This window comes from Salminus brasiliensis, chromosome 20, assembly GCF_030463535.1.
Source record: "Salminus brasiliensis chromosome 20, fSalBra1.hap2, whole genome shotgun sequence".
Taxonomy (NCBI): Eukaryota; Metazoa; Chordata; class Actinopteri; order Characiformes; family Bryconidae; genus Salminus; species Salminus brasiliensis.
Window position 1 is genome coordinate 3,603,473 of NC_132897.1, and position 27,059 is coordinate 3,630,531.

The 27,059-nt window shown below is 38.7% G+C and overlaps 1 protein-coding gene across 1 annotated transcript in view; it reads right to left on the reverse strand.

Moving 5' to 3' along the window:
* Window positions 1–10,388: 10,388 nt before the first annotated feature.
* Window positions 10,389–27,059, reverse strand: part of gnb1l (guanine nucleotide binding protein (G protein), beta polypeptide 1-like) — a 70,323-nt gene continuing 53,652 nt past the window's right edge. The window contains exon 7 of the mRNA XM_072664638.1: window positions 10,389–14,371. Coding sequence (XP_072520739.1) covers window positions 14,105–14,371 — 267 coding nt within the window. The 3' untranslated portion in view covers window positions 10,389–14,104. The remainder of the gene's footprint in view (window positions 14,372–27,059) is intronic.

Consider the following 27,059-nt stretch of genomic DNA (forward strand, 5'->3'; position numbering starts at 1 on the left):
TTGGTAATGTGTTTATCTAAGCATTCTGAATATTGTGCAACACATGATAATGCATAAACTTTGTTTCCAGCATCAAGCACTTATGAAAAGGGTATATGACACAATTTACCCCAACAGTGAGGTTAAGTGTAACAGTTTGTTTTCTGAGTAAGCATAACATCAGATGTGGTCAATAACTAGGGCTGGGTGATGGGGTTAAAAACAAACAACAACAAAAAAAATTACGAAAATATTTGTCAGGGATACAAAATTTACTAGCAGCTTCAGATTTTTTAAAAAACTGCTAACCAAACACTCTTCTATCCTGACCACAGTGATTTTTATATTTATTTGAAGTTTCTACTCCATCCACAATTAAACAATACTCTTTAAGAATAGACGATATTTACGATACACTCATAAAAGCATATTTTGTATCACGATAACAAAAGTTTTACGATAACAATAATAAGAAAAATAACCTCATATTCATATTGTCAACCTCTACCCATAAGCAAGTGTAAACGCCACAACTTACCCCAAGAGGTTAACTGTAACTATTAGTTGCAAATATCAGCCATTTATTAACAGTCCTGCTGAAAGAAGAAAAGGTGTAAACACAAGGTTTTAATGTAATGGTTTGTTTTCAACACCAACTCATATGTGAGGTTACTTCTAATGGTTTGTGTCCCGTATCAACCGTTTACAAACCCTTCAGATGAAACTAAGTGTAAACATCAAAACTTACCTCATAGGTGGGGGTTAACGGTAATGGTTTGTTTCCAACATCAAACATATATTAACTATTCAGCAGATAGAAAAGTAAGTGTAAACGCTGCAACTAATCACATAACTGAGGTAAACTGTAACGATTTGTTTGCAACATCAATAGTTTATAAACAATTCAGCTAATAATAAAGTCAGGGTAACATCCCAATTTAACAAGTAAGTAGAAACATCACCGTTTCCAACACCAATCTTTTTAAAAAAAACTTACCCCACAAACTAGGTTAAATTTAACAGTTTATTGACATCAATAATTTAGAAATAATTCAGCTAAAAGCAAAGCAGGTGTACATACTACAACTCACCTCACATCTAAACATCACAACTTCTCCCATAGGCGAGGTTAACGAACGGTTTATTGACAACACCAATAGCTTACAAGCAAATTCAGCTAAAAGCATAACGTCACAATTTCTCCCGTAGGTGAGGTAAACTGTAACGGTTTGTTTGCAATATCAATAATTTAGAAACAATTCAGCTAAAAATAACCCATAAGTACATAGAAACATCAACTTACCACATAAACAAGCTTAAATTTATTGGTTTATTAACAACAGCAATAATTTACAAATAATTAAATAATTCAGCTGAAAGTAGAGTATGTGTAAACATCAAAACTTACCCCATAAGCAAGGTAAACTGTAACGGTTTGTTTCCAACATCAATTATATTAATAATTCAGCTGAAAGCAGAGCAAGTATAAACAGCATGGCTTACTCCATAGATGAGGTTAACTGTAAATGTTTGTTTCCAATAGCAATAATTTATGAACATTTCAGCTGAAAGTAGAATAAGTGTAAACATCATAGTATATCCCATCAGTAAATGTAAATGCCACAACTTACTCCATAGGCAAGGTTAACTGTAATGGTTTGTTTCTAGCATCAATTATATTAATAATTCAGCTGAAAGAAGCACAGCGGCACAACTCACCCCATAGGTGAGGTTAACTGTAACAGTTAGTTTCAAATACTATATAAATACTACTATATATATAACAATTTATTAACATTTCAGCTGAAAGCAGAGTAAACTGATAACACCAATATCCTAAGAATACTCAGCTTAAAGCATGACATCACAATTTACCCCATAAGTGAGTTTAACTGACAAGTGAGTTTGTTGACAACCATTAATTTATTAATAAATTAGCCCAAAGCAGAATAAGTGTATACATCAAAACGTATGTGAGGTTAACTGTAACAGTTTGTTTCCAATAGTAATAATTTATGAACATTTCAGCTGAAAGTAGAATATGTGTAAACATCATAGTATATCCCATCAGTAAACGTAAATGCCACAACTTGCTCTATAGCCGATTAATAAATTAGCTGAAAGCAGAATAAGTGTAAACATCAAAATTTAACTAACAGTTTGTTTCCAACATCAAACATATATTAACTATTCATTCTGCAACAGTTTCCAATTTCAATTGTATAAATAAATCAGCTGAAAGTAGAATAAGTGTAAACATCACAAATTATCCCGTTAACGGTTTGTATCCAATACTAATCATTTATGAACACTTTAGCCGAGGGCCGAATACGTATAAACATCAAAACTTCGCAACTTACCGAATAGGCGAGGTTTACTGTAACTGACTGAGGGGTCGGTTGTACCAGTTGCTGGTAAGTGAGGTAAAATACTGGGAGGGGAAAATACACACATTCCAATGCATATGAATTCATGTAAACAGTAGGTTATGGTGTGTTATGGCTCATATTTGGACGATGACATAACCTACATAATATCTATAGGAGAATGTAAATTCTGAATGTATCTGAAGGGGGCTGCTGTTCTCTCAATGTTTACTTTGGAGGTCTCGGTTGTAACAGTGTGGTAAACTACCTCCACCATGTTTATGCTGTACTTTAGCTTGGCTAGCGCACAGTGGGAGTGGTCTATCTGCTTTAAAATGCTGCTCTTCAAACATAACCCACAATGCATCAGTAATCAAACACACAAGTGTTGAGAAAACATACTTTTATGGTATAAGAAGGTAAATCTAATAAATTTCCCCCTTTGTAGAAACATGCAATATGGCCAAATGTTTGTGGACACCCCTTCTAATGGAAGCATTCAGCTACTTTAAGTTGCGCTCATTGTTCAGTAGCTTGTCTAGACCCTGTAGAGAAGGCCAATAGAATAAGAATAAGACTTTCTCTGGAGCAGATTAGACACCACGACCCTATTGGCACCATGCTGCCTAGTTCCAGGTGTAGGCATTGAGCATTGAGCTGTGGAGCAGTGGAAGGACTGTGTCCTCAGGAATGATGGTGGCGCTCCATCCAATACTTTCTTGGATGAGCTGGGGTGGTGGTGGTGGTGGTGGTGGTGGTGGTGATCAACCAACCTCCTGACCTCACTAACATTCTTGTTGTTGAATGCTGTCAAATCCTCACAGCAATGCACCTCCAAAATCTAGCAGAAAGCTTTCTTCCAAGGACAGTAGAGATAGTCACTCCAACAAAAGCAGGTGTCCCAATACTTTTGTCCATACTGTGTAGCTATATTGCATGCACACACACAAACTGCAGTGGTGTGACAGCTGTGGCATGATTTCTCTTTCACCGAGGCCTCGGAGAACCGCTCCGGTGCACCTGCCCAGTGCAGGCCGGCACATGTGTGTTTACATTTTTCCAACATGGCTTCCGTGTGCAAAACAAGAATCCGCACCTTTGATTCGGGAAGGCAGAGGTAAAACCAAAACGGCTGTGATTCATCACCACCACGTTTTGTGGATGCAACAAAACAGCTCCATCAGGCTGTGATGGTTTGGTTGATACATTAGCACACTCAGCTCCAACAGCCAAAGCCTTCAGGCCTGAAGCCTCAATCAATACGGCCTAAACAGCCACTCATAAACAACAAATCCCAAAGCACTTCCCTTTCATTCCTAAAGAGTCGAAATCAAGCCTTATTGTTCCAGACTACAGCTGATCTGCTCTAAACGACTTCTACAATATTTACTCCATGACTTTCTGGAGCTACGCACCCAGAACTGCCACGGACAGCTTTGGTCATGAGCTCTTTCATCGCCCGATTTTCCTTTTCCTTTTTCTCCCCCTTTACGGAGCGTCTACAGTAGAGGAACACGGCGCCCACACCCCGCCTGACCTCCCACAGCAAAAGCGCTTTTAGAGGGGTCAGAGGTTAAATAGCGTTTCCAGCTACCGAGGCCACAAACGTACTGCTGCTGTAAAAGTGCACTAAAAATGTTTTTGTAGGGTAATAAAACACCTAAATATTATTTTTAGGGCAAGGCAGAGCAGCATGACGCACAGCTAATAAAGTCATTAATTAGTAAACAATTAAAAAAGGTAAAAATAAAATAAAATAAAGCTGTCATCCAAACTACCAGATACTACAGTTTTTATTAGGAAAGCAAATAAATCAACAATATTGCGCCATAAATCCATAGCTGATTCTTGTATTAAATTTTTTTTTTATGAAAAGTATTCATAATGTCATTATTATTGGGCACACACAAATACATGCATTTTATTTTCCATTAAGAAAACAATAAATGTCTAATATGCTATAAAACACAGAGTACTAATATATTAAAAGTATTTTTAAATTAATGACTATTTTAAAAGTTTGGATATCTCCAGTCAACATGTTTTGTTGATGTTTACTAGCATAAATATTATACAATTAGACACACATCCGAACACTGCAACACAAAAATGGGTGATTTACTGAATTTTACATATTTGAAATAATAACATGATTAATGTGACAACAATAACAACATAAATGTGCTGTGTTTAAAAGTAACTGCTCATCTATATGCTGATTTTTTCAGTTTGGTAAATTTTGTTTTGTTGTATTTGTTGTCAGTAGAGGACGTGTTCACTTATTTTTACAAAAATCAATACAGTCAAATACATTTTTGCATATTTGATAACAGGTATTCATATAAGCAGTGATGTTTGTTTATAATATTTATATATTGAGATGCTGAGGTGCATTATAGAATAGATACAAATAGTAATGATGTGTTAATGCACAACATAATACTAATGTTAATTCTTGGTGTAAAAGATATTTCTCACTGCACTGAAGAATTATAAAAATTCTGATGCTGATGATAAAAAAATGATTATTATTATTAGTAGTAATAGTATAAATACTATTTTCTTTTGCAGTAAATGCTCATTGTGGGAGCGCAGCTTGAGTGAGCTTCCTTTACGTGTAATAATACTGAAGTGTACAGGACGGCAGTGACCCCACAGGAAACTCTGAAGGACAGTTCAACACAAACACCAACATTTACTGTGCAATTATTACAGGTCTCATTTTAAAAGCTTCCGAAGAATAACAATAATAAATATATGCTGCTTATTATAATTAGAATTTAATATAAAACAGATGTAGCAACCTTGGTAAATGTGTTATATTCAGGGGGTAAAGCTGATATTACGGCAACATTCAGAAGTGAAGTAAGTTCAGCTAATCAGACTTCTTAAGAGATAGAACTAGCTTTAAAAAGTAAGAACATATGAATATCGGCTTATGGGTTTATTTGCAATTTGAGAAAATGTAATAAAAGGTCAACCCCCCCCCCTACAGCTTATACAGCTTCAGGGTTTATTTTACTGAATTACTGATTACTGAACTGTATTTACATATAATTTTATAAAAAAAACATTATATATATATATATATATATATATATACACACACACACACACACACACATATACACAAACACACATATTAGTTTTTATTGATATTTATTATTTATTTATTATTATTAAAAACCTTTTTTTTTTCTTTATAAATGTACATTATATAACCTGTATTTGAGAATGTGTCCCAAGCCCATAGATAATAAGGTCACACTCCACAACTCAGGACCAAGACACGTTACCAGTAAATGTACATTTTGCTCACATTATATCCTAAAATGCGTAAAGTCTGGGCACGTAGAGTGTAGCACCCCCTACAGGCCTGTGGGTCTGCCCCTATAGCAACCACAGAGCAAGAAAGATGAGGGACTCAACGACACAGCCCAACTCACAAACCCATTCCAGCTCACTTTATGGTGTGTATACAGTCGCACCTCGGCTGCCTGGCACATCTCGAGACAGAATCAGTTCTTGCAGGACGGATAAAGAAAATAAAACCCAACCTGAGGTCACCCAGACAAGCTAAAGCAAGGCCGCCTTCCCCACTCCGCTCCTCTCTGGCCTCGTCATCCACAGCACGGTTTACGATCCATTTGCCGTCGCTGACGGACATTTTATGCCGAATATAAAAACACATCAGCACCAGGGCCGTGTTAGCAAACACGATTACCTCTTCTCCAACGAGCTCGCCAACGTCTAAACGACTACGCTGTCTAAGAAGAACGACAAAAATGAGGCCTCAGTTTCTCTCTGGAGCACAAGCGTCTGAAATTAGCCCTGGGTCATCATTCATCAACACGAAAACCCACCATCTTTTCCACCTGTCTAACCACAGCAGCCCGAGGGCATCTGACTGGAACATGGTAGAACACTGAGGCCAGCCATCAGGCCGTAATGTCCGCCAGGGAGGTCTGTTTAAAAAAAAAAAAAAGGACAATGACAGGGCGAGGCCGGTTTTTCACTGCTGGTGTCACTGCTGTAGTGTTACATGTAGAATTAAGTCATACCAAAAGCCCAATTACTGTCACTGTAATTAAAATTTAATTAACATGATGTTTAAATAGTTTAACCCCTTTAAATCCAGTCTGATTAAGCTGTAAATAAGGTTTATTATTCAGAAACTACTAATTATTCAGTAATTACTACCAATTACCCATCAACAATTAATAACAACAAATTATTAAGCAACTTCTATAAATGATTCAGTAAAAATGAATTATTAAATACTAATTTACTACCACCATGAACTATTAATCAGCTACTAGACATTATTCTGTAACTACTAATAATATTCAGAAATTACTACTTAGGAACTAACTACTACAAATGATTCAATAATGTATGTAAACCATTCAAAAAGGAATATAAATGATTAATTAACAACTAATTATTAAGTACTAATTACTTACTACCTACCATAGATTATTCAGTACCTACTATACATTCATACACTATTCAGTAACTGCTGTAAATATTTGGAATTACTAAAATATACACAACTATATAAAATGTCTAAATGATTCACCCACAACTAATTAATTAAAAAATACTAAGTACTACCATTAACTATTCAGTAACTATTCACTACTAATTAGGCAGTAACGACTGATTTATTCAGTAACAGCTGCAAATTATCTAGTATCTACTATAATATTCATTTACTGTAATCAATAACTACTAATTACAGAGAAATTGCTAGAAATAACTTAGCATCTACCAAATTATCCCATTAATTATTCTGTAATCCTAAAATAAAAAAAAAGTACTGTGGATTATTTAGTATAATTGTTCAGTAACTACTATGAATTAAGTCATTCAGAAAATGACTAAATTTTTTAGACAATTATTAAATAGTAATTATTTACTACCTTCCATAAACCATTTAGTAACTACTAATTAGGGAGTAATGACTAATTTATTCAGTAACACCTGTAAATTATCCAGTATCTACTATAATATTAATTTACTGTATTCAATAACTATTAATTAGAGAAACTGCGTTAATTCTGTTAATTATTCCGTAACTTTATATAAATTGTAACTTTATAAAATTATAGAAGTTTAGTATCAATGTTCAATAACTGCAGTCAATGTCAGTAACTAACTGTTCAGTAACTGTTATGCATAATTCAGTACCTACTATAAATGTTTTAGTAACTGCTATAAAGTTTTCAATAACTACTAATAATTCAGTAATCGCTGTACATAACTCAGTTCTTACTATAAATGAACCAGTATCTGTGGTTAATGATTCAGTAAATGCTGCTAATTGTTTACTAACTACTAATTGTTCAATAACTGCAATGAATAATTCATAACTACTGTAAATTTTGTAACTTAAGTATTATTTAAACTTATGAATTCATATTGAGTAATTGTTCATTGTTGACCACATTTAAGAGGATTTCATCAAGATATCATTTTTGCAGTGTCCAGAAAAAAAAAAGAAGGTAGGAGTACAATTCCGGGGCAGGTGCTGGAGAGGGGCCTCTGTCTTTATTGACTTCCTTAGCTGATCTATTATTTGGTGATTTAAGAGGTTTCAACACAAATTTCTGGCATTTTGATTTATGTGCCAGCGGACGGAAGGCCGCCCCCCCACTGAAAAAGGGGAATCATTGGGTTTTGTTGTGTACTCAAAGTCTACAGGAGACATAGGAAGCTGTTACCAGCCAGACGGTTCACCACAGAGGTCATGGACCAAAGGCTTCCAATGGGACGTCCAGGAACGACAAGGGCCAGGCTCGCGAAGGCCGAGGGTGGCACGAACTGTTTTGTCTTCCTATCTGACCGGCGACTCGCCTGCTGTTATTTTCCTCCAAGAGGATGGCCTCTATAGTTCCACCCCACCAGCCCCCATCCTGTACAGTCTAATGGGATATCCCAAGGCCACTTGCCCTTTTGTGGGGCAGAACGGCCGTGTGCCGTTTGATCTTCAATGGAATCCCCACGTGGCTTTATGATTGATTCACGTCATATGGAGGGCAACTGGACGGGACAGGAAGATTACCATTTCCTCCACTTGAAAGCATTCGCTTGGTATTGACTCACTCTTCCCATTATTAGCTTCTAAACAATCCAACAATAGGTATAGGGTATTAAGGGAGTAAGCTGGATATTAGGCCATAGAACATATTACTCCAAATCTCCGAACATACTTTTCCCCAAAACGTTCCATATGAATCCAACCTACTCATTTATGCTTCAACATTTGAAGAAAATGTAGAACCACAAAAAAGTCAAATTAATAAATACATTTAAAATGACACCTATAAGCCAAAACATTCAATATGAGGCATGACTTCATGTTTAATGCATTTCTGAAACGTAGAGGTCAATCAATGCTGCATTTGTAATTTATTGCAATAGCAAATAAGTCTCAGGATGACTTTAATCCATCAAAATAATTACCTGATGCAAATTTTCTACATGGGTTAATGGAAAAAGCTGCTATGTTTGCAGAAATGTGTAGCAAAAAACAGGTTAGTACAGCCTTAGCAGTTCATTTTAGCTTAGAAAACCTAAGGGAAATACTATACAGCAACTACTTAAATTAATCTATAACGTCTGTAAATTATTCAAAAACTACTATAAATGATACATGACTAATTAAATCAGTAACAATCAAATTACTTTAAGTTTGTTTAGCAGCTCCTATAAATTGTTCAGTAACTATGATCATTTCTTCAGTAGGTAAAACAAAAGAATAATTACTATTAATAACACAGTAACTACTTAGTCAATAACCATCATCAAGTACTTTTTAAAACGTACTATAATAAAAGTAGAAACAATTCATTAACTACTAACATTACTGTAACTTCTAACAATTTTAAACATTCAGAAATGACTGATTAAGTTCTAATTATTCAGTAACTGTAAATGAACATAACTGATTTGTAATAATTCCTCTGTAACTACTCCAAATTCTCCTCCAAACTACTATTATTAAGTAACAACTATTTAGCCAGTAACTCGAACCATAAATTATGTAAAAAATACTAAGTAACTACTATTATAAACGTTTCAGTAACTACAAGTTATTCAACTACTAAAAATAATTCAATAACTATTAAAACATTCAGTAAGAACTCATGATACATTTCTAATTTTTCAATAATTAGTGTAAATGAACATAACTAATGAATCAGTAATGTTATTCAATTACTCAAGCACTTTTGTAAGTCGCTCTAGATAAAAGCGTATGCTTACAGCCGTAAATGTAAATGTAAGTACTCTAAATTATTCACTAACTACTAAAAAGTAATTATTATAAAGTAACAATTAAGTCAGTTAATCTCCAATTATTCAGTAACTACTACAAATTGATCTGCAACTACTATAAATTCTTCGGTAAGTCCTACAAATGATTAAGTAACTTATCAATTATTCTGTAACAACTAATTAGTCGGTAACTATCAAAAATGATTAAAAAGTACTGAGTTACTATTATAAAAGTTACAGCAATTAAACTACTAAAAACATTCAGTAAAAACTATTAAGCAAGTACTAATTATTTAGTAAGTACTATAAACTGTTTAGTAATGACTACTAATTGATCTGTAACTACTTATTATTTAGTATTAGCTACAATATTGACTAGATCTAAGAAGACTTCACTGGCCACGATATAACTTTTTCAGGGATCTACACAAAATACATAGAAGACTATTTTTATTTATGAAAGCCATACCTGTTAGTTCTGCTTCTATTCGGGTTGACATCATCCATTACTTTCTAGCTACACTAGCCTTGTAAACATCCTTTCAATGTTGACTCTTTCCAACTCTGCCTTTAGGATTTAATACCTCTCATAATAAAAAATGTAGACATTTTCGGCCTTTCAAAACTACTACACAGTAAACCATTACACAAACCATACAGACGGTCTTTCCTTTAAAGGAAAAAAACATTGCTCAGATTTCATAAATTATTCCGTAATGAACAGTTCACCTCAGTAAAAGTAAGAAAAAATAAATCAGGCCCACATAAAAAAACAACCCATTTATTTAGAAGTTAATGAATAAATGTCAGTATCTGCCTGTTCAATTAATACAGAGAGCAGTTCAGCAAAACAAACACGACAACATGACCAACGCCGCGATTAATCTGGCCTCGGTAGACCGGCTTCCAAAGTGGAAGTTAAGGCAAGCTGCCTCCACGGCTTTTGTTACAGAGCAAATTAAACGCCGCCGAGCCAGTCCAATGAATCTTGTTAACAAACAGACCTGTCCGTGCGCTAGTGATTAGCCTTGTGTGATGAATGCGGGCCAGGTCAATCCAGAGGGCAGCGCTTAAACTCACCAGCGGGTTTGGAAAAACAGCCGTGAATTACACGCTGCCGCTCAGGTGCGACTTATAGCGCAAATACAAGTCTACTGAAGCACATCTCCCAGCTGCAAAGCAAACAGGGCGCAGTCGGAAAAAGGCCCGGCTCTGGGGCGGACAATGTAACGGATTAAAACACCTCTGGTTTGTTGGTTTGTGTGTGTGTGTGTGTGTGTGTGGAGCTGAGGTGACCTTAGATGATGAAGTTAAGCAAGAAGTGCAGCTGAAGCTCTTCAGAAAGGGTCCTGTTTAAAGTAGGAAGTTCTACTGATCTAATCCAACTTGAAGTATGAAGATCTATGAAACTATTCCAGTTTGAAGCATGTGAAGCTCTATAGAGACGTTCAGAAGCATTTGAAGCATTACGGTCTATAGAACTAATCCAATCTGAAGTATGAGCTTGTATAAAACTAGTCCAGTTTGAGGCATTAAGTTCTACAGAATTAGTCCAACTTAAAGCATGAAGCTCTACAGAAACAATCGAATTTGATGCATTACGCTCTATAGAACTAATCCAATTTGAAGTATGAGGTTCTATAAAATTAATCCAATTTGAGGCATGAGTATCCATGAAACTAACCCAATTTGAAGCACAGAGCTCTATAGAATTAATCCAATTTAAAGCATGAAGCTCTACAGAAACAATCGAATTTGATGCATTACGCTCTATAGAACTAATCCAATTTGAAGTATGAGGTTCTATAAAATTAATCCAATTTGAGGCATGAGTTTCCATGAAACTAACCCAATTTGAAGCACAGAGCTCTATAGAATTAATCCAATTTAAAGCATGAAGCTCTACAGAAACAATCGAATTTGATGCATTAAGCTCTATAGAACTAATCCAATCTGAAGTATGAGCTTCCATGAAACTAATCCAATTTAAAGCATCAAGCTCTACAGAAATAATCAAATTTGAAGCATGAAGCTCTACAGAAACAATTGAATTTGATGCATTACGCTCTATAAAACTAATCCAATTTGAAGTATGAGGTTCTATAGAATTAATCCAATTTGAGGCATGAGTTTCCATGAAACTAATCCAATTTGAAGCATGTAGCTCTATAGAGACGTTCCGAAGCATTTGAAGCATTACGGTCTATAGAACTAATCCAATCTGACGTATGAGGTTGTATGAAACTAGTCCAGTTGGAGGTATGAAGTTCTACAGAATTAATCCAATTTAAGGCATGAAGCTCTATAGAATTAGTCCAACTTAAAACATGAAGCTCTACAGAAACAATCAAATTTGAAGCAATACGTTCTTTAGAACTAATCCAGTTTGAAGCATGATGTTCTATGATACTAATCCAGCTCTATAGTCTTCTAAATGCCGTAAATGTAAATCTATAGAAACGATCAAATGTGAAGCACTACATTCTATTGAATTAGTCCTATTTAAAGCATGAAGTTATACAGACTGATCCTTTTTAAAGCATGAAGCTCTATAGAAACAATGGAATTTGAAGCATTACGTTCAATAGAACTATTCCAATTTAAAGTATGAGGTTCTATGATATTAATCCAGTTTGAAGCATTATTCACCATTGAAACTACCCAATTTGAAGCATTCCCATATATACAGCTAATCCAATCTGAAGTAGTTCCATGAAACTATTCCAATTTAAAGCATTACGCTCTACAGAAATGAAAGGATTGAAGTTATACAGAATAATCCCATTTAAAGCATGAAGTTCTATAGAAACAATCCAATTTGAAGCATTACATTCTATAGAATTAATCCTATTTAAAGCATAAGAGGTTATACAGACTAAACCAATTGAAAGCATCACGTTCTATAGAAACAATCCAATTTGAAGTATGAAGTTCTATAAAACTAATCCAGTTTGAAATATTAAGCTGTATAGACCAAATCCACAACTTGCTTTAAATTGGACTAATTCTATAGAACATAATGCTTCAAATTGGATTGTTTCTATAGAACCTATAGAAACAATCCAATTTGAAGCATTACGTTCTATAAAATTAGTTCAATTTAAAGCATGAAGATCTACAGGACTAATTTATTAGTTATGCATTAGATTATTCAGAAAATCCACTTAGAAGCATGACATTTTATAAAACTAATCAAATTTAAACCATGACGGTCTATCCAAACAACCCCATTTTAAGCCCTACATTCTAATAATCTGACAGAAATAATCCACAGAAGTTCTACGGAAATGATCTGACATTAGGCTCAGTCTATTTCTCAATAACACTTTAAAAAAAGCTCTCTTTAGTTCATATTTTCAGGATCATGACACAGAAAGGCACTTGTGACCTTTGGGGATGGGGGAGGACTAATATGAGGATGGATGAGCCAGTGGGGGGACGGTTTAAGGTGGTTCAAAGTGCTACTGATGGAGCAGCCTAAGAGTGGAGGTGCACTATAGTTTGCACCAGAGGAAGCAAGTCAGCAGCTTTATAATGTTGTAGAAAGTTGAATGAACCAGCGTGAACCAGAGTGAACAGGGTCCCGAAAGTTGGGGGATTCTTTGCTTGGACACACACATACTAAACCTGGACATTAACAGATACATTAAATCTGGTGCATTTGACCAGGGATATCACTTAATTCTGGCCCTCACTCTTGACATACAGGTATGGCACACCCACTCAACAATGAGTAAAGAAGGCCAGGTTGGGCCACTCTGGGATTTAGACCATTCCTGGAGCGGACAGCACATTGAGACTCATGTTAACTTCAACAGCTGCAGATAAACATGAGAAACGTGAGCCATGTAAAAACACATGGCTTGAATTAATAGAAATATGGTCTCAAGGTTTTCGAGGTATTTTTTAAGACTCACTTCATTCATGCCCGAGTTACTGAACTGATTAGTATTGATTACTCATTCTTCCGGCTGAACCACGGTGCTGTGCAACAAACCCAGGCATAAAGTCAAATACAGTTATTTCTGGCCGCTGTCGTGCCAAAACCTTGTATACCTTGCATCTCAATTTTTGCAGTTTTTGACTTTTTCACATAATTTGAATCCAGCAGTTGTTCTTCACATCTAGTCCAAATTTCATGGTGAACGGACCAACAGAAATGCTCCAAAATGACAAGGAATAAAACATTTTTACATTGACTTCCATTGAAAATTAAGAAGGTTTTTCCCTTCTCTTGTAAAGTTGACATTTTATAGACAAGGTTTTGTCTAACTCAAATTTCTAGCTCATTAAATTTTTTTTATTTTTTATATACGACGTGGCAAGCTGACCGCAAATAACTTCAAATATGATCTGCGTCATTCCACTGATTACACCCTTATTCTTCCATTATAATCATCATCATCATCATCATCATTATTTCACCACCTGGATTGTTGAGGCCGGAAGACGACACACTGGGGCTCAACCTCCAGACAGACTCAGCGTTCACTGTAAATAGACCACAGGCTGATGCGCTGGTCCTTGGAGCCTGCAGCCATCAGTCTCTGCGAGGGCTCTGGGTGGTCCGAGAAGGCCACGCTGTGAACCAGGTCCTTGTGGTGCTGCAGGACGGCGAGTGGCTTCAGCCTCTTCCATCCGAAAACTCGTACGCTGCCATCCCAGCCAGCCGCCGCCGTGATCTTTCCATCTGCACGGACACACACCTGGGACACTCCGGGATTGGTCAGCGGGACGGAGTCTTGCATCTGCAGAAGCACATGGATCAAGTTTAGGGTTAGCCTGGCTGTTTCAGAAGACGATGATCTGCAACAATTGGACTAAACAAGACTAAAAACCTTGATCTGGATTAATTTATAATATATAACAATATATGATATAATATATATATATATATATATATTATAATACCTGAATATAAGATAAGATAATCCTTTATTAGTCCCACAGTGGGGAAATTCGCAGTGTCACAGCAGAAAAGGGATATATATTCAGATGCAAAAACTTAGATAAATTACCACTATATACACAATATAAATTATAGAAGCAAAAGCAATAACAATATTATTTACAGATTATTTACAGGTAATTGCACATGTTGGGGGGGGGGTATTGCACATGACCCATGATGCAGTGCAATTTAACTACTTAAAGGTAACTTTGGAGAGAATTTGATTGCATTCAGTGATGAGATCATTAGGGTAGGTAGGTCAGGAGGTTGGATGATGATCACCATCCCACCTCAAACTACTGGATAGAGCACCATCACTTCAGAGCAGCATCATTTTCAGCCTCTTTTAAGCAAGCCGAGAGCGACAGAGGCAAGAGGAAAAACCTTGAGAGGAACCAAGACTTGAAAGGGGAACCCGTCCTCCTCTGGTCGACACCGGAGAGCACAACAAATGACAGAACAGAATAAATGAAAAGGAAATTGACAAAAAACAAAAAACAAAAGTAAATTAAGAGCTGTAGAAAATGTCACATCAAGCCATAAATTCTGAAAATGTGAGTTCCACTGAAACAGCTTTTCTATTAATTACATTTTACTAATGAGGACATTAAAAGACATTTCTTCAGTTGTACAGTTTAGTTATATTATTCAGAGAACACAGTTCTTCCACTACTCCACAGCTCAATGCTGGGGGCGGGCTTCATACCCCCTCTAGCCCACGCCTGGCATTAGGCAGCATGGTGCCAATAGGTTTGTGTTCGTGTTCATCTGCTTCAGAGAGGCCTATTCTATTGGCAGTACTTCTCCACAGAACGCATTTATTAGAAGGGGTGTCCACAAACATTTGTACATACCAGCATATGCAGGTTATCATTGCATATATGATATAAAACTTGTGTGTATTAGCATAGACTATAACTATATAAGCTCTTCTGTATGATTTATTATATATCTGTACTGTAGTATTTACAGTGAAAGCTGAAGAAAATGTCACATCAAGCCATAAATTATGAAAGAGAGTTCCACTGAAACTGCTTACTGCAATTGATTAAATTTTACTAATGAAGACATTAAAAGACATTTCCTCAGTTGTACAGTTTAGTTATATCATTCCCATCCCTCCAAATGAAGATCAAACGCACATATGGTTATATATGGTTACATATGTTCACAAAAGACTCTATAAAAAAAAAAAAATTTTAATAGGGTGTCCTAAAGCTCCTACTGTTACATTACAACATAAGAAAAGAAAGCAATCACCATATTTATGAATATTGTTTTTCCAAAGAACCATTTTAATGCTCAAACTGTTACTTTACTGCTTAAAAGGTTCTTCGCATTGGAGGAAAACCTCAAAAAGGCTTCTTTAAATGATTCCTAAGAAGAATCGCATTTGATTCCTTAAAGAACTTTTAAAATGAAACAATGTGAGAAAGTGGAAAAACCTTTTTATTGGTTAAAAAAATCTTTGAAAGCCTTTAAAAAGGTTCTGCACACTCATATAGACTTGGTTCTATAAGAAACCAAAAGTGATTCCTCTACAGTATCACTTAAAGAACCTTTTCTGCATTATTTTAGAAGTGTGCAGTTATTTATTTAACCCCCTTAAACCCAGTGTTTACAGTAGGTCCACACTTCATTCAGTTCTTCACTCTCAAAACTACATAACTGCCACAATTTCCATAGTTTCCAAGTTTCATGGGCCCTAAAATTGAACCCTGTGGGACTCCACAAACATGCTGAACTAAATCCGTTACAGGTCTACCTATACACACACACACACACACACACACACACACACACTACAGACGCACTATTCAGGTTTAAGACGGACACGGTTTCCAAACAGCAGGCTTAAATTAGCAGAGCTGCGTCCTCCTTGCCTTTTCCGCGGCGGAACCCGTCTAACGCAGGTGAGGTGGTGAATTCATTGAGTCTCTGCCGATACATCATGCCTCGGTGCCCACCAACACGCCGGGTTGTCCGTCTCGTATAACAAAAGAGAACTGCTGTTTAGGTTCTCGGACTCGTTAACCATCCCCGCGCGAGCCCGGAGACAAACGAGCTTGTTATTCCAGGATTGCAGTTACTGTAAATTCACATCCATAACAACAAGAAGAAAGCGGCAGGCCGCGGCGGCCCCCTCCCCCGGCAGTCTCCAAACCATCGCCTGACGTGACGACGGATTCCCGAGCCAATGGCTCGATGGCTGTTGAACCTGGCAGAGGAAACCTGCACACGGCTCGGGAGGTTCAATCATCGGCCCGCGAGCATCAGGGGTGCGAAGGGGGCGAGCAAAACATTTCTCACGCAAGTCAAGAGCCTAACAGCTCGGCCGAGTTAGCTTTGTCAATTGTATAGAGAGAGAGAAAGAGAGAGAGAGCGTAAAGCAGAAGTAGGCCGTTTAGGTTTGCGGAGCCCCGTGTTGCTTTAAGCATCTCAGCTGAGGTACTCTTGCTCTGGACAGCAGCGAAAGGGACCCAATAAATACTGGGCAGTAACGCCTGCCTGCTAAACATTAGCCCTCCTCGGGACCTCTGTGATCTACGGTGGCTGAGAGACCAGATAAATCTCCGTAATGGGCAACAATGTGACATTCTGCAAAGTATTACAGGGAGATCGCTATCTGCACCCCTTCTGTTGTGTGAGGACATGAAGGTATGTGCTGCTGCAGGAACGGCCAAATACTATCCGCCCGGGTAGACTGGAATATCTGTTTCCACGGATACGGTGTGTAAAAATACAAAAAATGAAAAATATACATATAATTGTGTGTATATAATACATTGACAGAAGTATTGGGACACACGCTCATTCACTGTTTCTTCAGCAATCAAGGAAATTATTTTAAAAATAATAATAATAATAATAAAAAGAGCTTATCCTGCTTCTGTTGGAGTAACTGGAGTCTCTACTGTTCAAGGAAGAAGAAAGCTTTCTGCTGGATTTCAGAGAAGCATTGCTCCGAGGATTTAATTGCATTCAGCGACAAGAGTGTTTATTAAGGTCAGGATGCTGGATGCAGAGGACATAGTTCTTCCACTGCTCCACAGCTCAATGCTGGGGCGGTCTAAACAATCAAAAGCAGGATAAGCTCTTTTTTATTATCATTATTATTATTAATATTATTTTAATAATTCCCTTGATTGCTGAAGAAACAATGAATGAACATGTGTCCCAATACTTTTGTCAATGTATTATATATACACAATTATATGTATATTTTTAAAACTGTATTTTTTTTTTACACACGGTATCCGTGGAAACAGATATTCCAGACTACTCAGTACACACCCGGAGCGGATAGTGTTTGGCCGTTCCTGCAGCCAATAGGTTCGTGTTCATCTGCTTCAGCGAGGCCTGTTTTGTACTTACTTGTACTGTACATACCAGCGTATGCAGGTTGTCATTGTATATATGATATAACTTGTGTATATTAGTATAGATTATAACTATATAAGCTATATAAGCTTGTCTGTACAATGTCTGTGTAGCGTAAGCTCACGCTTAGAGCGTGCAAGTACAGCGTATATAATGTGTATATGCATGCATGGATGCATGTGCGGATATGTGTGTGTGTATATATATATATATATATATATATATATATATATATATATATATATATTTCCATGTGTGTGTGTGTATGTGTGTGTGTTTTATGCGTCTCCACAGGAGGCATCTGGTCCCGATGCTGGAATCAAACGGGACAGCGTAAAATTGACTTCATAAGCTTTGTCCAGGGAGACAGATGGCCCTGGTGTGGGGAGACAGTGAAGGATTTGTCAGCGTGCTCCGGCTCCTGCTCGCAAAATCAGAGCCATTCCGGCCTGCATGTGGAAGATATAAACCAGCCAGGTATTCCCAGCCCGCGCACAGAGAGGAATGCGCTGGCAAAAGCATCCTATGTGAGGAACGCCAGTAAACATCGTTCCGCAAAGACCAAAAAAAAAAAAAAAAAAGAGGGGGAGGACAGCTCAGAGTCCTGCAAACCCAGGGTCACTAATTCAGATTCACAGCACTTTGCACAGTATAAAAAAAAGAAAGAAGGCCAGATCAATTACAGCTGCATCTGATGGGTTAGTGAAGCTGCAGGAGGTTCTCCTGTAACTGTACGTATTCTCAAACACAAGGAAATCAGCATAAACGATGGGAACTTCAATGACTGCTTTGTGAGATCAGGTAAAACCAGGCTGCTTTAGATACACAAAAGTTAAGGTTCGCATCACCACACAGGAGTGGAAACAAAAAAAAGTGCAATTACAGTTCTTCTAATGCTGTATAGCGCCCTCTTAAGGTAGTCAGTACAGCCTATAGTGTGTTAGCATAATCAATGTATTTCCGCACACACACCCACACAGCCTGTCCAACACCGACACACTGCCCTTGCCCGATTCACCGGGATTTCATGAGTTGAAATAAGAGGAAAATAGGCCATGGTGGTAGTAACTTCAGGCTCCTGCAGATGGCGCTGCGCGAGGATGATTAGGATATAAATGATTAGGACAGAACTCAGACTTTGAGAAGACTGCAGTACAGTGCAGTGAGGGTATCATTGGATGTGTGGAAAATAGGTCGCAAAGCAGATACAGTTACTGATTGGCTAAAAGGAGGGATTGACTGCATTTGGGCGTGGCCAAAGACCATAATGTGAAGGAAGTGGCTGAATCTGCAGGTTTATGGAAGCTTACGGTCATACGGGTCTACCAGCAGTGGCAGAAATCCCAGCCTACAGGACATTCTCCTCATTCTCTTGCAGGCCACTCTGCTCTAGATGCTGATGGTCTGCAGTTTTGTCTGCAGACGGTTCTTTTAGAAATTGCTTGTAAAGGATCTGTGCTGACGTCTACAAGCAGCTCTTCAGGTCCGGAAATGAAGCGCTGAAACACGCCGGTGGTCCCTCGGTCCGTCAGTTTCGTCTTTCAACCACAATTCAGAGGATAATTTGCTGTAGAGTGGGATTTCTGCCACTGCTGGAAGACCTGTATGACCGTAAGCTTCCATACACCTGCAGATTCAGCTCCTTCTACCTTCATACTGTGGTCTTTGTCCACGCCCAAATTCAGTCACTCCTTTTAGCCAATCATTAACGTCTATCTGCTTTGCAGATGAACAGGTGAGTAATGGGAAATCTGAACGTAATTCTTTATGTACCTATGTAATTAATTATTAAGGATGTGTAGATATGGTGAGATGATAGCAATATTCAGTGCTGATGCAGATATGTAAAAAAGCTGATAGTGGGCTAAACTGGCTCGATTTCCTAAAGTGAATTTACACAAATCTGGGTTCCAAGCCACTTGTGAGCAACAGTGGCCAAAAATAAACAAAAGAGCAAAAACGAGGAAAAAAAAAACTGGAGGAGAACCTAAACTCAAAAGGAGAACCCGTCCTCTTTCTGTTTTGCTATCACATCACAAAACAGCAAGGCAAGAAAGAGGAGAAAGCTAGTCATTGGACAGAACTAAACACGACTATTCCTTTAACAGTTACACAATTGCTTAATAAAAAACGGTTCTTTTAATGGTTCTTCAGTAAAAACAATGGTTAGGACAACTGATTTTACTAAAGAACCATGAAAGAAGCAATTAACCAAATTAAGACACTTCTTGTTACAGTTATTAATGTAATTTTGATGGCATACTTACATTCTGTTCCAACATTTACCATCATGGTAAAATGGTTCTACAATGGTTCTTCAGTAAAAAGCAATGATTAGAACCATTATGTTTACCAAAGTACTCGTGAAGACGTCCATCAAACAAAGACGTTTAGAGTCATTACTGTCATTTTGACAGTGTATTTAGGTACAGTTATAAAATTGTATAATGGTTAAATGGTTCTTTAAAGGTTCTTCAGTAAAGGTGATCGTTAGAACCATTACTTTTACTAAAGAACCCTTGATAAAGTTCATAAAATTAAGATATTTAGAGTTGTTGTGATTTTATGGCATATTTAAGGAGTTTAAATGGTTTTCAACCCTAGAAGAACCAAACCCTTATGGTTCTAATTACTGTTTTTAACTAAAGAACCCTTAAAAAGTTCATCAAATGAAGACATTTAGAGCTATGGTGGTTTGATGGCATATTTTATATAAGTGTAAATGGTTCTCAACTCCTGAAGAACCAAAACCTAATGGTTCTAACCACTGTTTTTTACTAAAGAACCCTTGATAAAGTTCATAAAATTAAGATATTTAGAGTTGTTGTGATTTTATGGCATATTTAAGGAGTTTAAATGGTTTTCAACCCTAGAAGAACCAAACCCTTATGGTTCTAATTACTGTTTTTAACTAAAGAACCCTTAAAAAGTTCATCAAATGAAGACATTTAGAGCTATGGTGGTTTGATGGCATATTTTATATAAGTGTAAATGGTTCTCAACTCCTGAAGAACCAAAACCTAATGGTTCTAACCACTGTTTTTAACTAAAGAACCCTTAAAAAGTTCATCAAATGAAGACATTTAGAGCTACTGTGGTTTGATGGCATATTTAAGGAGTTTTAATGGTTCTCAACCCTAGAAGAGCCACAACCTAATGGTTCTAACCACTGTTTTTAACTAAAGAACCCTTGATTAAGTTCATCAGATGACATTTAGAGCTACAGTGGTTTGATGGTATATCTGAGCACAGTTCCAAAATGTGTTAGTGTTAAATGGTTCTCAACCCTAGAAGAACCAAAACCAACTGGTTCTAACCACTTTTTTTTTTTTTTACTAAAGAACCATTGAAGAACCATTTCATAAGTCATTTTGTATTTAAATATGCCAGCAAAATTGGCAATTCACTTAAAGAAGGGTGCTTTACGGTAGGTTTACGGTAGAACTGGGCTGCTACGGCACACGAGTCCCACCGCGACCAAGAACGTGAGGGAACCGCGGATGCCGTGCGAGGTCTAAACAACGGCGTAAGCGACTTTCTCACACAGAAAGGAGAGCGAGTGTGTGAGGAATGGAGAGTGAGATGGATCACTCGGAGCTGAAGCTGGTATGCTGAGCTCTGAAAGGCCCATCTGGTCTGCATTACTGCGCTGATAATGATGGGTTAATGTGTCTATCTGTGTTTGTTTTGCTTCCCGTAGTTTGTGTCAGGGAAATACATCCAGTTAATTAAGAGAACATACCAGGATGATAAAACAAACCCAAACAGAAAGGAAAAGAAGGGGAAAAGGAAAAGTTTGAGGGTGTTTAAACCGCAGGTTAAGCCCATATGACTGCATCTTCTCCCTCTTCTTCTCCAGCCGCCCCCTCCCTCGCTGGATTCTGACTCCTCGCCACTATATAACCATTAGAGAAAGTAAATGAGCGTTTAAAGAGCAAGTACTTCACGACTGGATCCTCACTCCCTTTCCTTCCGCCACCCCCCACCCCCCCACCCCCTTCCGCTTTCTGACTTCTCGATAGCGGAGAACCATTAGAGAACGGTGATTTGAAGTTCACCGCAGCACCTTCCAAGAGGAACTTCCTCCACTGAGGACAGAGGAATCATTAGCCACTGCTCTGTCATTAATAAAAGCTGTTAGGACTGTCCCGAGAGCCGCTGCAAACTCTCCTGCAGCGAACTTCCAACTATTTTACACATCATTCTTAAAGACTCATCATTCATACTGTTGCTTGAGTATTTCTTCCAGGCTGGGCCAAACACACACACACACACACACACACACACACACACACACACACACACACACACACACACACACACACACACACGCCTGCCAAAAACCCCGAACAGTCCTGACTCGTCTCAGCCTTCAAACCACAGAGGAGCTCTGAGCCGTTTCCCGGGGTTACGCTGTGTGGGTGCCAATAAAAACGCACGCCGCCATCCGTTCCTGGCACAGGTGCAGGAGGCCGCTTAAAAAACAGCGACGGCAAACCCGACAAGTTCAAGTGAGGCTGAATCCAACGCACTTCACTCCATTCACACTGAATTCACACTGTGATCAGCATGGCATCCGTCACACTGACCTCGATCCGGATTTGTACAGACGGCACACTGAATTCGCTGAATTTGACTCCGGACTGACTGTGCGCTGTGTTCACACTGCATCTCCACTCACTCCACATTTACGGAATTCGCTGAATTTGACTCCGGACTGACTGTGCGCTGTGTTCACACTGCATTTCCACTCACTCCAAATTTACTGAATTCACTGAATTTGACTCCGGACTGACTGTGCGCCACGTTCACACTGCATTTCCACTCACTCCACATTTACTGAATTCACTGAATTTGACTCCGGACTGACTGTGCGCTGTGTTCACACTGCATCTCCACTCACTCCACATTTACTGAATTCGCTGAATTTGACTCCGGACTGACTGTGCGCTGTGTTCACACTGCATCTTCACTCACTCCACATTTACTGAATTCACTGAATTTGACTCCGGACTGACTGTGCGCTGCGTTCACACTGCATCTCCACTTACTGAATTAACTGAATTTGACTGAACTGATCACTGAACTGATCTGAATGGATAATGGACTGAATTTGCACCGACTGCACTTCACTTCCACTGCACTCAGATTCGGATAAATTCACACGGTCTATGTTCACATTTATGTTTCCAATATTTTTTCCAATCTGACTGAATTTCTTTCCGATTATAGATTCAGACTGAGGTGATTATATATATATATATATTTTCAAATTCAAATTTACACACTTTACTCAACAATCTGATAAACTTGTACAGCACTTAGTGTACACGTCACCATGACAACGAGCATCACGTGAGTCCAGTCAGAGTAGATAAGAGGAGATTATATATATATTTTTTTTATCTGACTGCTTTGAGAAGATGGCGGACTCGGGACAACGTCCCTCACATTCCTTCCGCTTAAAGAAGGGGCGAGAGGAAGAGGTCACGTCCTCCAACATTCCGAGTCCCACCGCCGAATACACAAAACCTCTGGATGAAAGGGTGCAGTACAGACTGGTGGGAGAGAGTACCAGTACCAGTACCAGTCGTATCCGTGAAGGAATTGACAGATTTCGAGCCGAAGTAAAATTATGACACTCATGATTTTATGAAGCATAATTATCTAAACTAATTACCATAATTACCATAATATACCGTAACAGTACCGTGAGAACCCATGTTTCAGTAATAGTGTGTTTGTTTCTGCTATGCACATGTGGAGAACTTTTCGTAACCTTACTGATTAGGAGTGTAATCAGAGGCCGGTGTTTATGGCTATTCTTCTTCTATTTAACTGATTCTTTTTAATATAGGATTACCCACCTCGTTAAACCATTTAGAAACAGTATGGGAACGGCCTCATTCGGACTAGTCTATTCAGACTCTTGTGAATCTAAACTAAATCTAAACTAAATTGTCACAGACTCTGCACTTCACGGTCACAGGACCCAAACTAAATTCACACCAATTCTGAACTGGATTCACACCAACTCTAAACTGAATTCAATGATTCTGAAGAGAACTCAATCTAACTGAATTAACACCGACTCTGAACTGAATTAACACCGACTCTGAACTGAATTGGACCTAACTGAATTAGCACTGACTCTGAACTGAATTAGACCCGACTCTGAACTGAACTAGACCTAACTGAATTAGCACTGAGTCTGAACTGAATTGGAGCTAACTGAATTAGCACAGACTCTGAACTGAATTAACACTGACTCTGAACTGAATTAGACCTGACTCTGAACTGAATTGGACCTAACTGAATTAGCACTGACTCTGAACTGAATTAGACCCGACTCTGAACTGAATTGGACCTAACTGAATTAGCACTGACTCTGAACTGAATTAGACCCGACTCTGAACTGAACTAGACCCGACTCTGAACTGAACTAGACCCGACTCTGAACTGAACTAGACCCGACTCTGAACTGAACTAGACCTAACTGAATTAGCACTGAGTCTGAACTGAATTGGAGCTAACTGAATTAGCACAGACTCTGAACTGAATTAACACTGACTCTGAACTGAATTAGACCTGACTCTGAACTGAATTAGTGCTGACTCTGAACTGAATTAGACCTAACTGAATTAGCACGGACTCTGAACTGAATTAGTGCTGACTCTGAACTGAATTGGACCTAACTGAATTAGCACTGAGTCTGAACTGAATTAGTACCGACTCTGAACTGAATTAGACCTGACTCTGAACTCAACTAGTACAGACTCTGAACTGAATTGGACCTAACTGAATTAGCACTGAGTCGGAACTGAATTAGCACCGACTCTGAACTGAATTAGCACTGAGTCTGAACTCAACTAGTACAGACTCTGAACTGAATTAGACCTAACTGAATTAGCACCGACTCTGAACTGAATTAGCACTGAGTCTGAACTCAACTAGTACAGACTCTGAACTGAATTAGACCTAACTGAATTAGCACCGACTCTGAACTGAATTAGCACTGAGTCTGAACTCAACTAGTACAGACTCTGAACTGAATTAGACCTAACTGAATTAGCACCGACTCTGAACTGAATTAGCTCTGAGTCTGAACTCAACTAGTACAGACTCTGAACTGAATTAGACCTAACTGAATTAGTACAGACTCTGAACTGAATTAGCACTGAGTCTGAACTGAATTAGACCCGACTCTGACCTGAACTCAACCCGAATTGAATTCACATTAACTTTCTTCAAACAGGCTTTAACTGAATTCTCACTGCCACTACAATAGGTACACCAACACCACACTCCTACATTAGAATGAATTCAGTGATTTCCCACTAAATTCAAACTCCAGCGCAACAGATCTGCAAAGCGAGAGAGAATGTGTGAGAGGACTGTTGTGAAAGTGTAACTGTGCATTAGGTTCATTGTGTCAAGAGTACCAACACATCTGCAAATTATTGCATATCCCCAAATCATACAAAAACAAGTGCAGACACACACACACACACACACACACACTGCAGATATTAGAGAAGCTCATCTCTCGGTGTCTGCAGATAGACAGGGCTGCAGCCAGCCACCCTCAGATGGTCAAAAGCCAAATCTTGATCAGCAGTTCTACACACACACACACACACACACACACACACACACACACACACACACTCCTCTGCATTCACACATGCACACAAGCAAAGTGATATGCATGTGCAATTACTCTTAGTCAACCCCATGTCACACACAGCAGCTATCCTCCCCCAGCCCAGACATCCAATAACATGGAGTGTATGTGTGTGTGTGTGTGTGTGTGTGTGTGTTGTGGCTAGAGCAACCGTCCAGCCAGGATATCTTTATCTGCTGCTGATAAAAGCTGCTTCCCTGTCCACTCCTCCATCACATCTACTAAAGTCCTGCCAACACACCCCCCACACACACCCCTCACACACACCATGCTGGCTTCCATCAAACACAGTTTCTCTGAGCCTATGCCAGGGGACCCTTCAGCAGTCCCGATAAGTTAAGGCTTGACACAAATCTTAACCCTCTTAGGACCTTAAACCTTGAAACACCTTTTAAATCTGACTAAACCACACACACACACACACACACACACACACACACACACACACACACAAACACACACAAACACACACATTGATATACATCAGCCATAAAATGAACACCACTGACAGGTTGCGTGTTCAAGCAGTGGATATACTGGACAGCAAGTGACCAGTCAGTTCTTAAAAGAGGGAAAATGGGCAAGCGTATTAATCTGAGCCACGCAGACAAGAACCAGACTGGGATGTTCTAGACGACTGGGTCAGAACATCTCCAGAACATCAGGTAGGCAGGTCTTGTGGGGTGTCACTGGTACACATGGACCATGGAGGTCCCACCTCACAACTTACAGGACTTCTTAAAGGATCTGCTGCTAATATCAGTCTTGGTGTCTGGAACCACAGGACACCTTCACAGGTCATGTGAGGGTCTATGCCTAAAATATTGGTCAGATCAGGCGGCCCAGGGAGGACTGTATGTGCCACACACACACCCACACACACACATACCAACTCCTACCTGCTAACGAGTGTGAAAGTGTGCTCTCTTTCAGGTCGTATGAAAAGAGAGAGGGGGTGGGGGGGAGGGACGCCCACCCCACCCAGAGAGAGTGACACCGGTTATGCTGCCTGGTACCCCCTTTTACGGTTGGCTGTGGCATCATCGGGGATCAAACACCAAAAGCCGCTGACAGTTTCTGCGGCAAACTCTAAACTAAAGACCCCAGAGCGGCTCCGGACCCCAGTTTGAGATTGGTAACCAGTCACTGCTGCTGCTGCCATGGTAACAACCAAGATTAAAAACAACCTCAACCTTTTGACGAACATCAGAAAGAGGTTCGACTGTCATGAGCTTGGAGGTCTGAAGAAGGTCCAGGGGTTTGATTAGCTGAGGGGTCCGTCAGTTACAGGCCTAGCTGAGAGAGTAAAGCCTCTCCGGGTCTCGGCTCAGGTTCAGGGCCCGCAGCCATTTCTCCTGCTTTAGCCTTTACTGCCACCTCCCACCGAGTCCTACTGTTCATTTTACTGCAGATGTGTTTT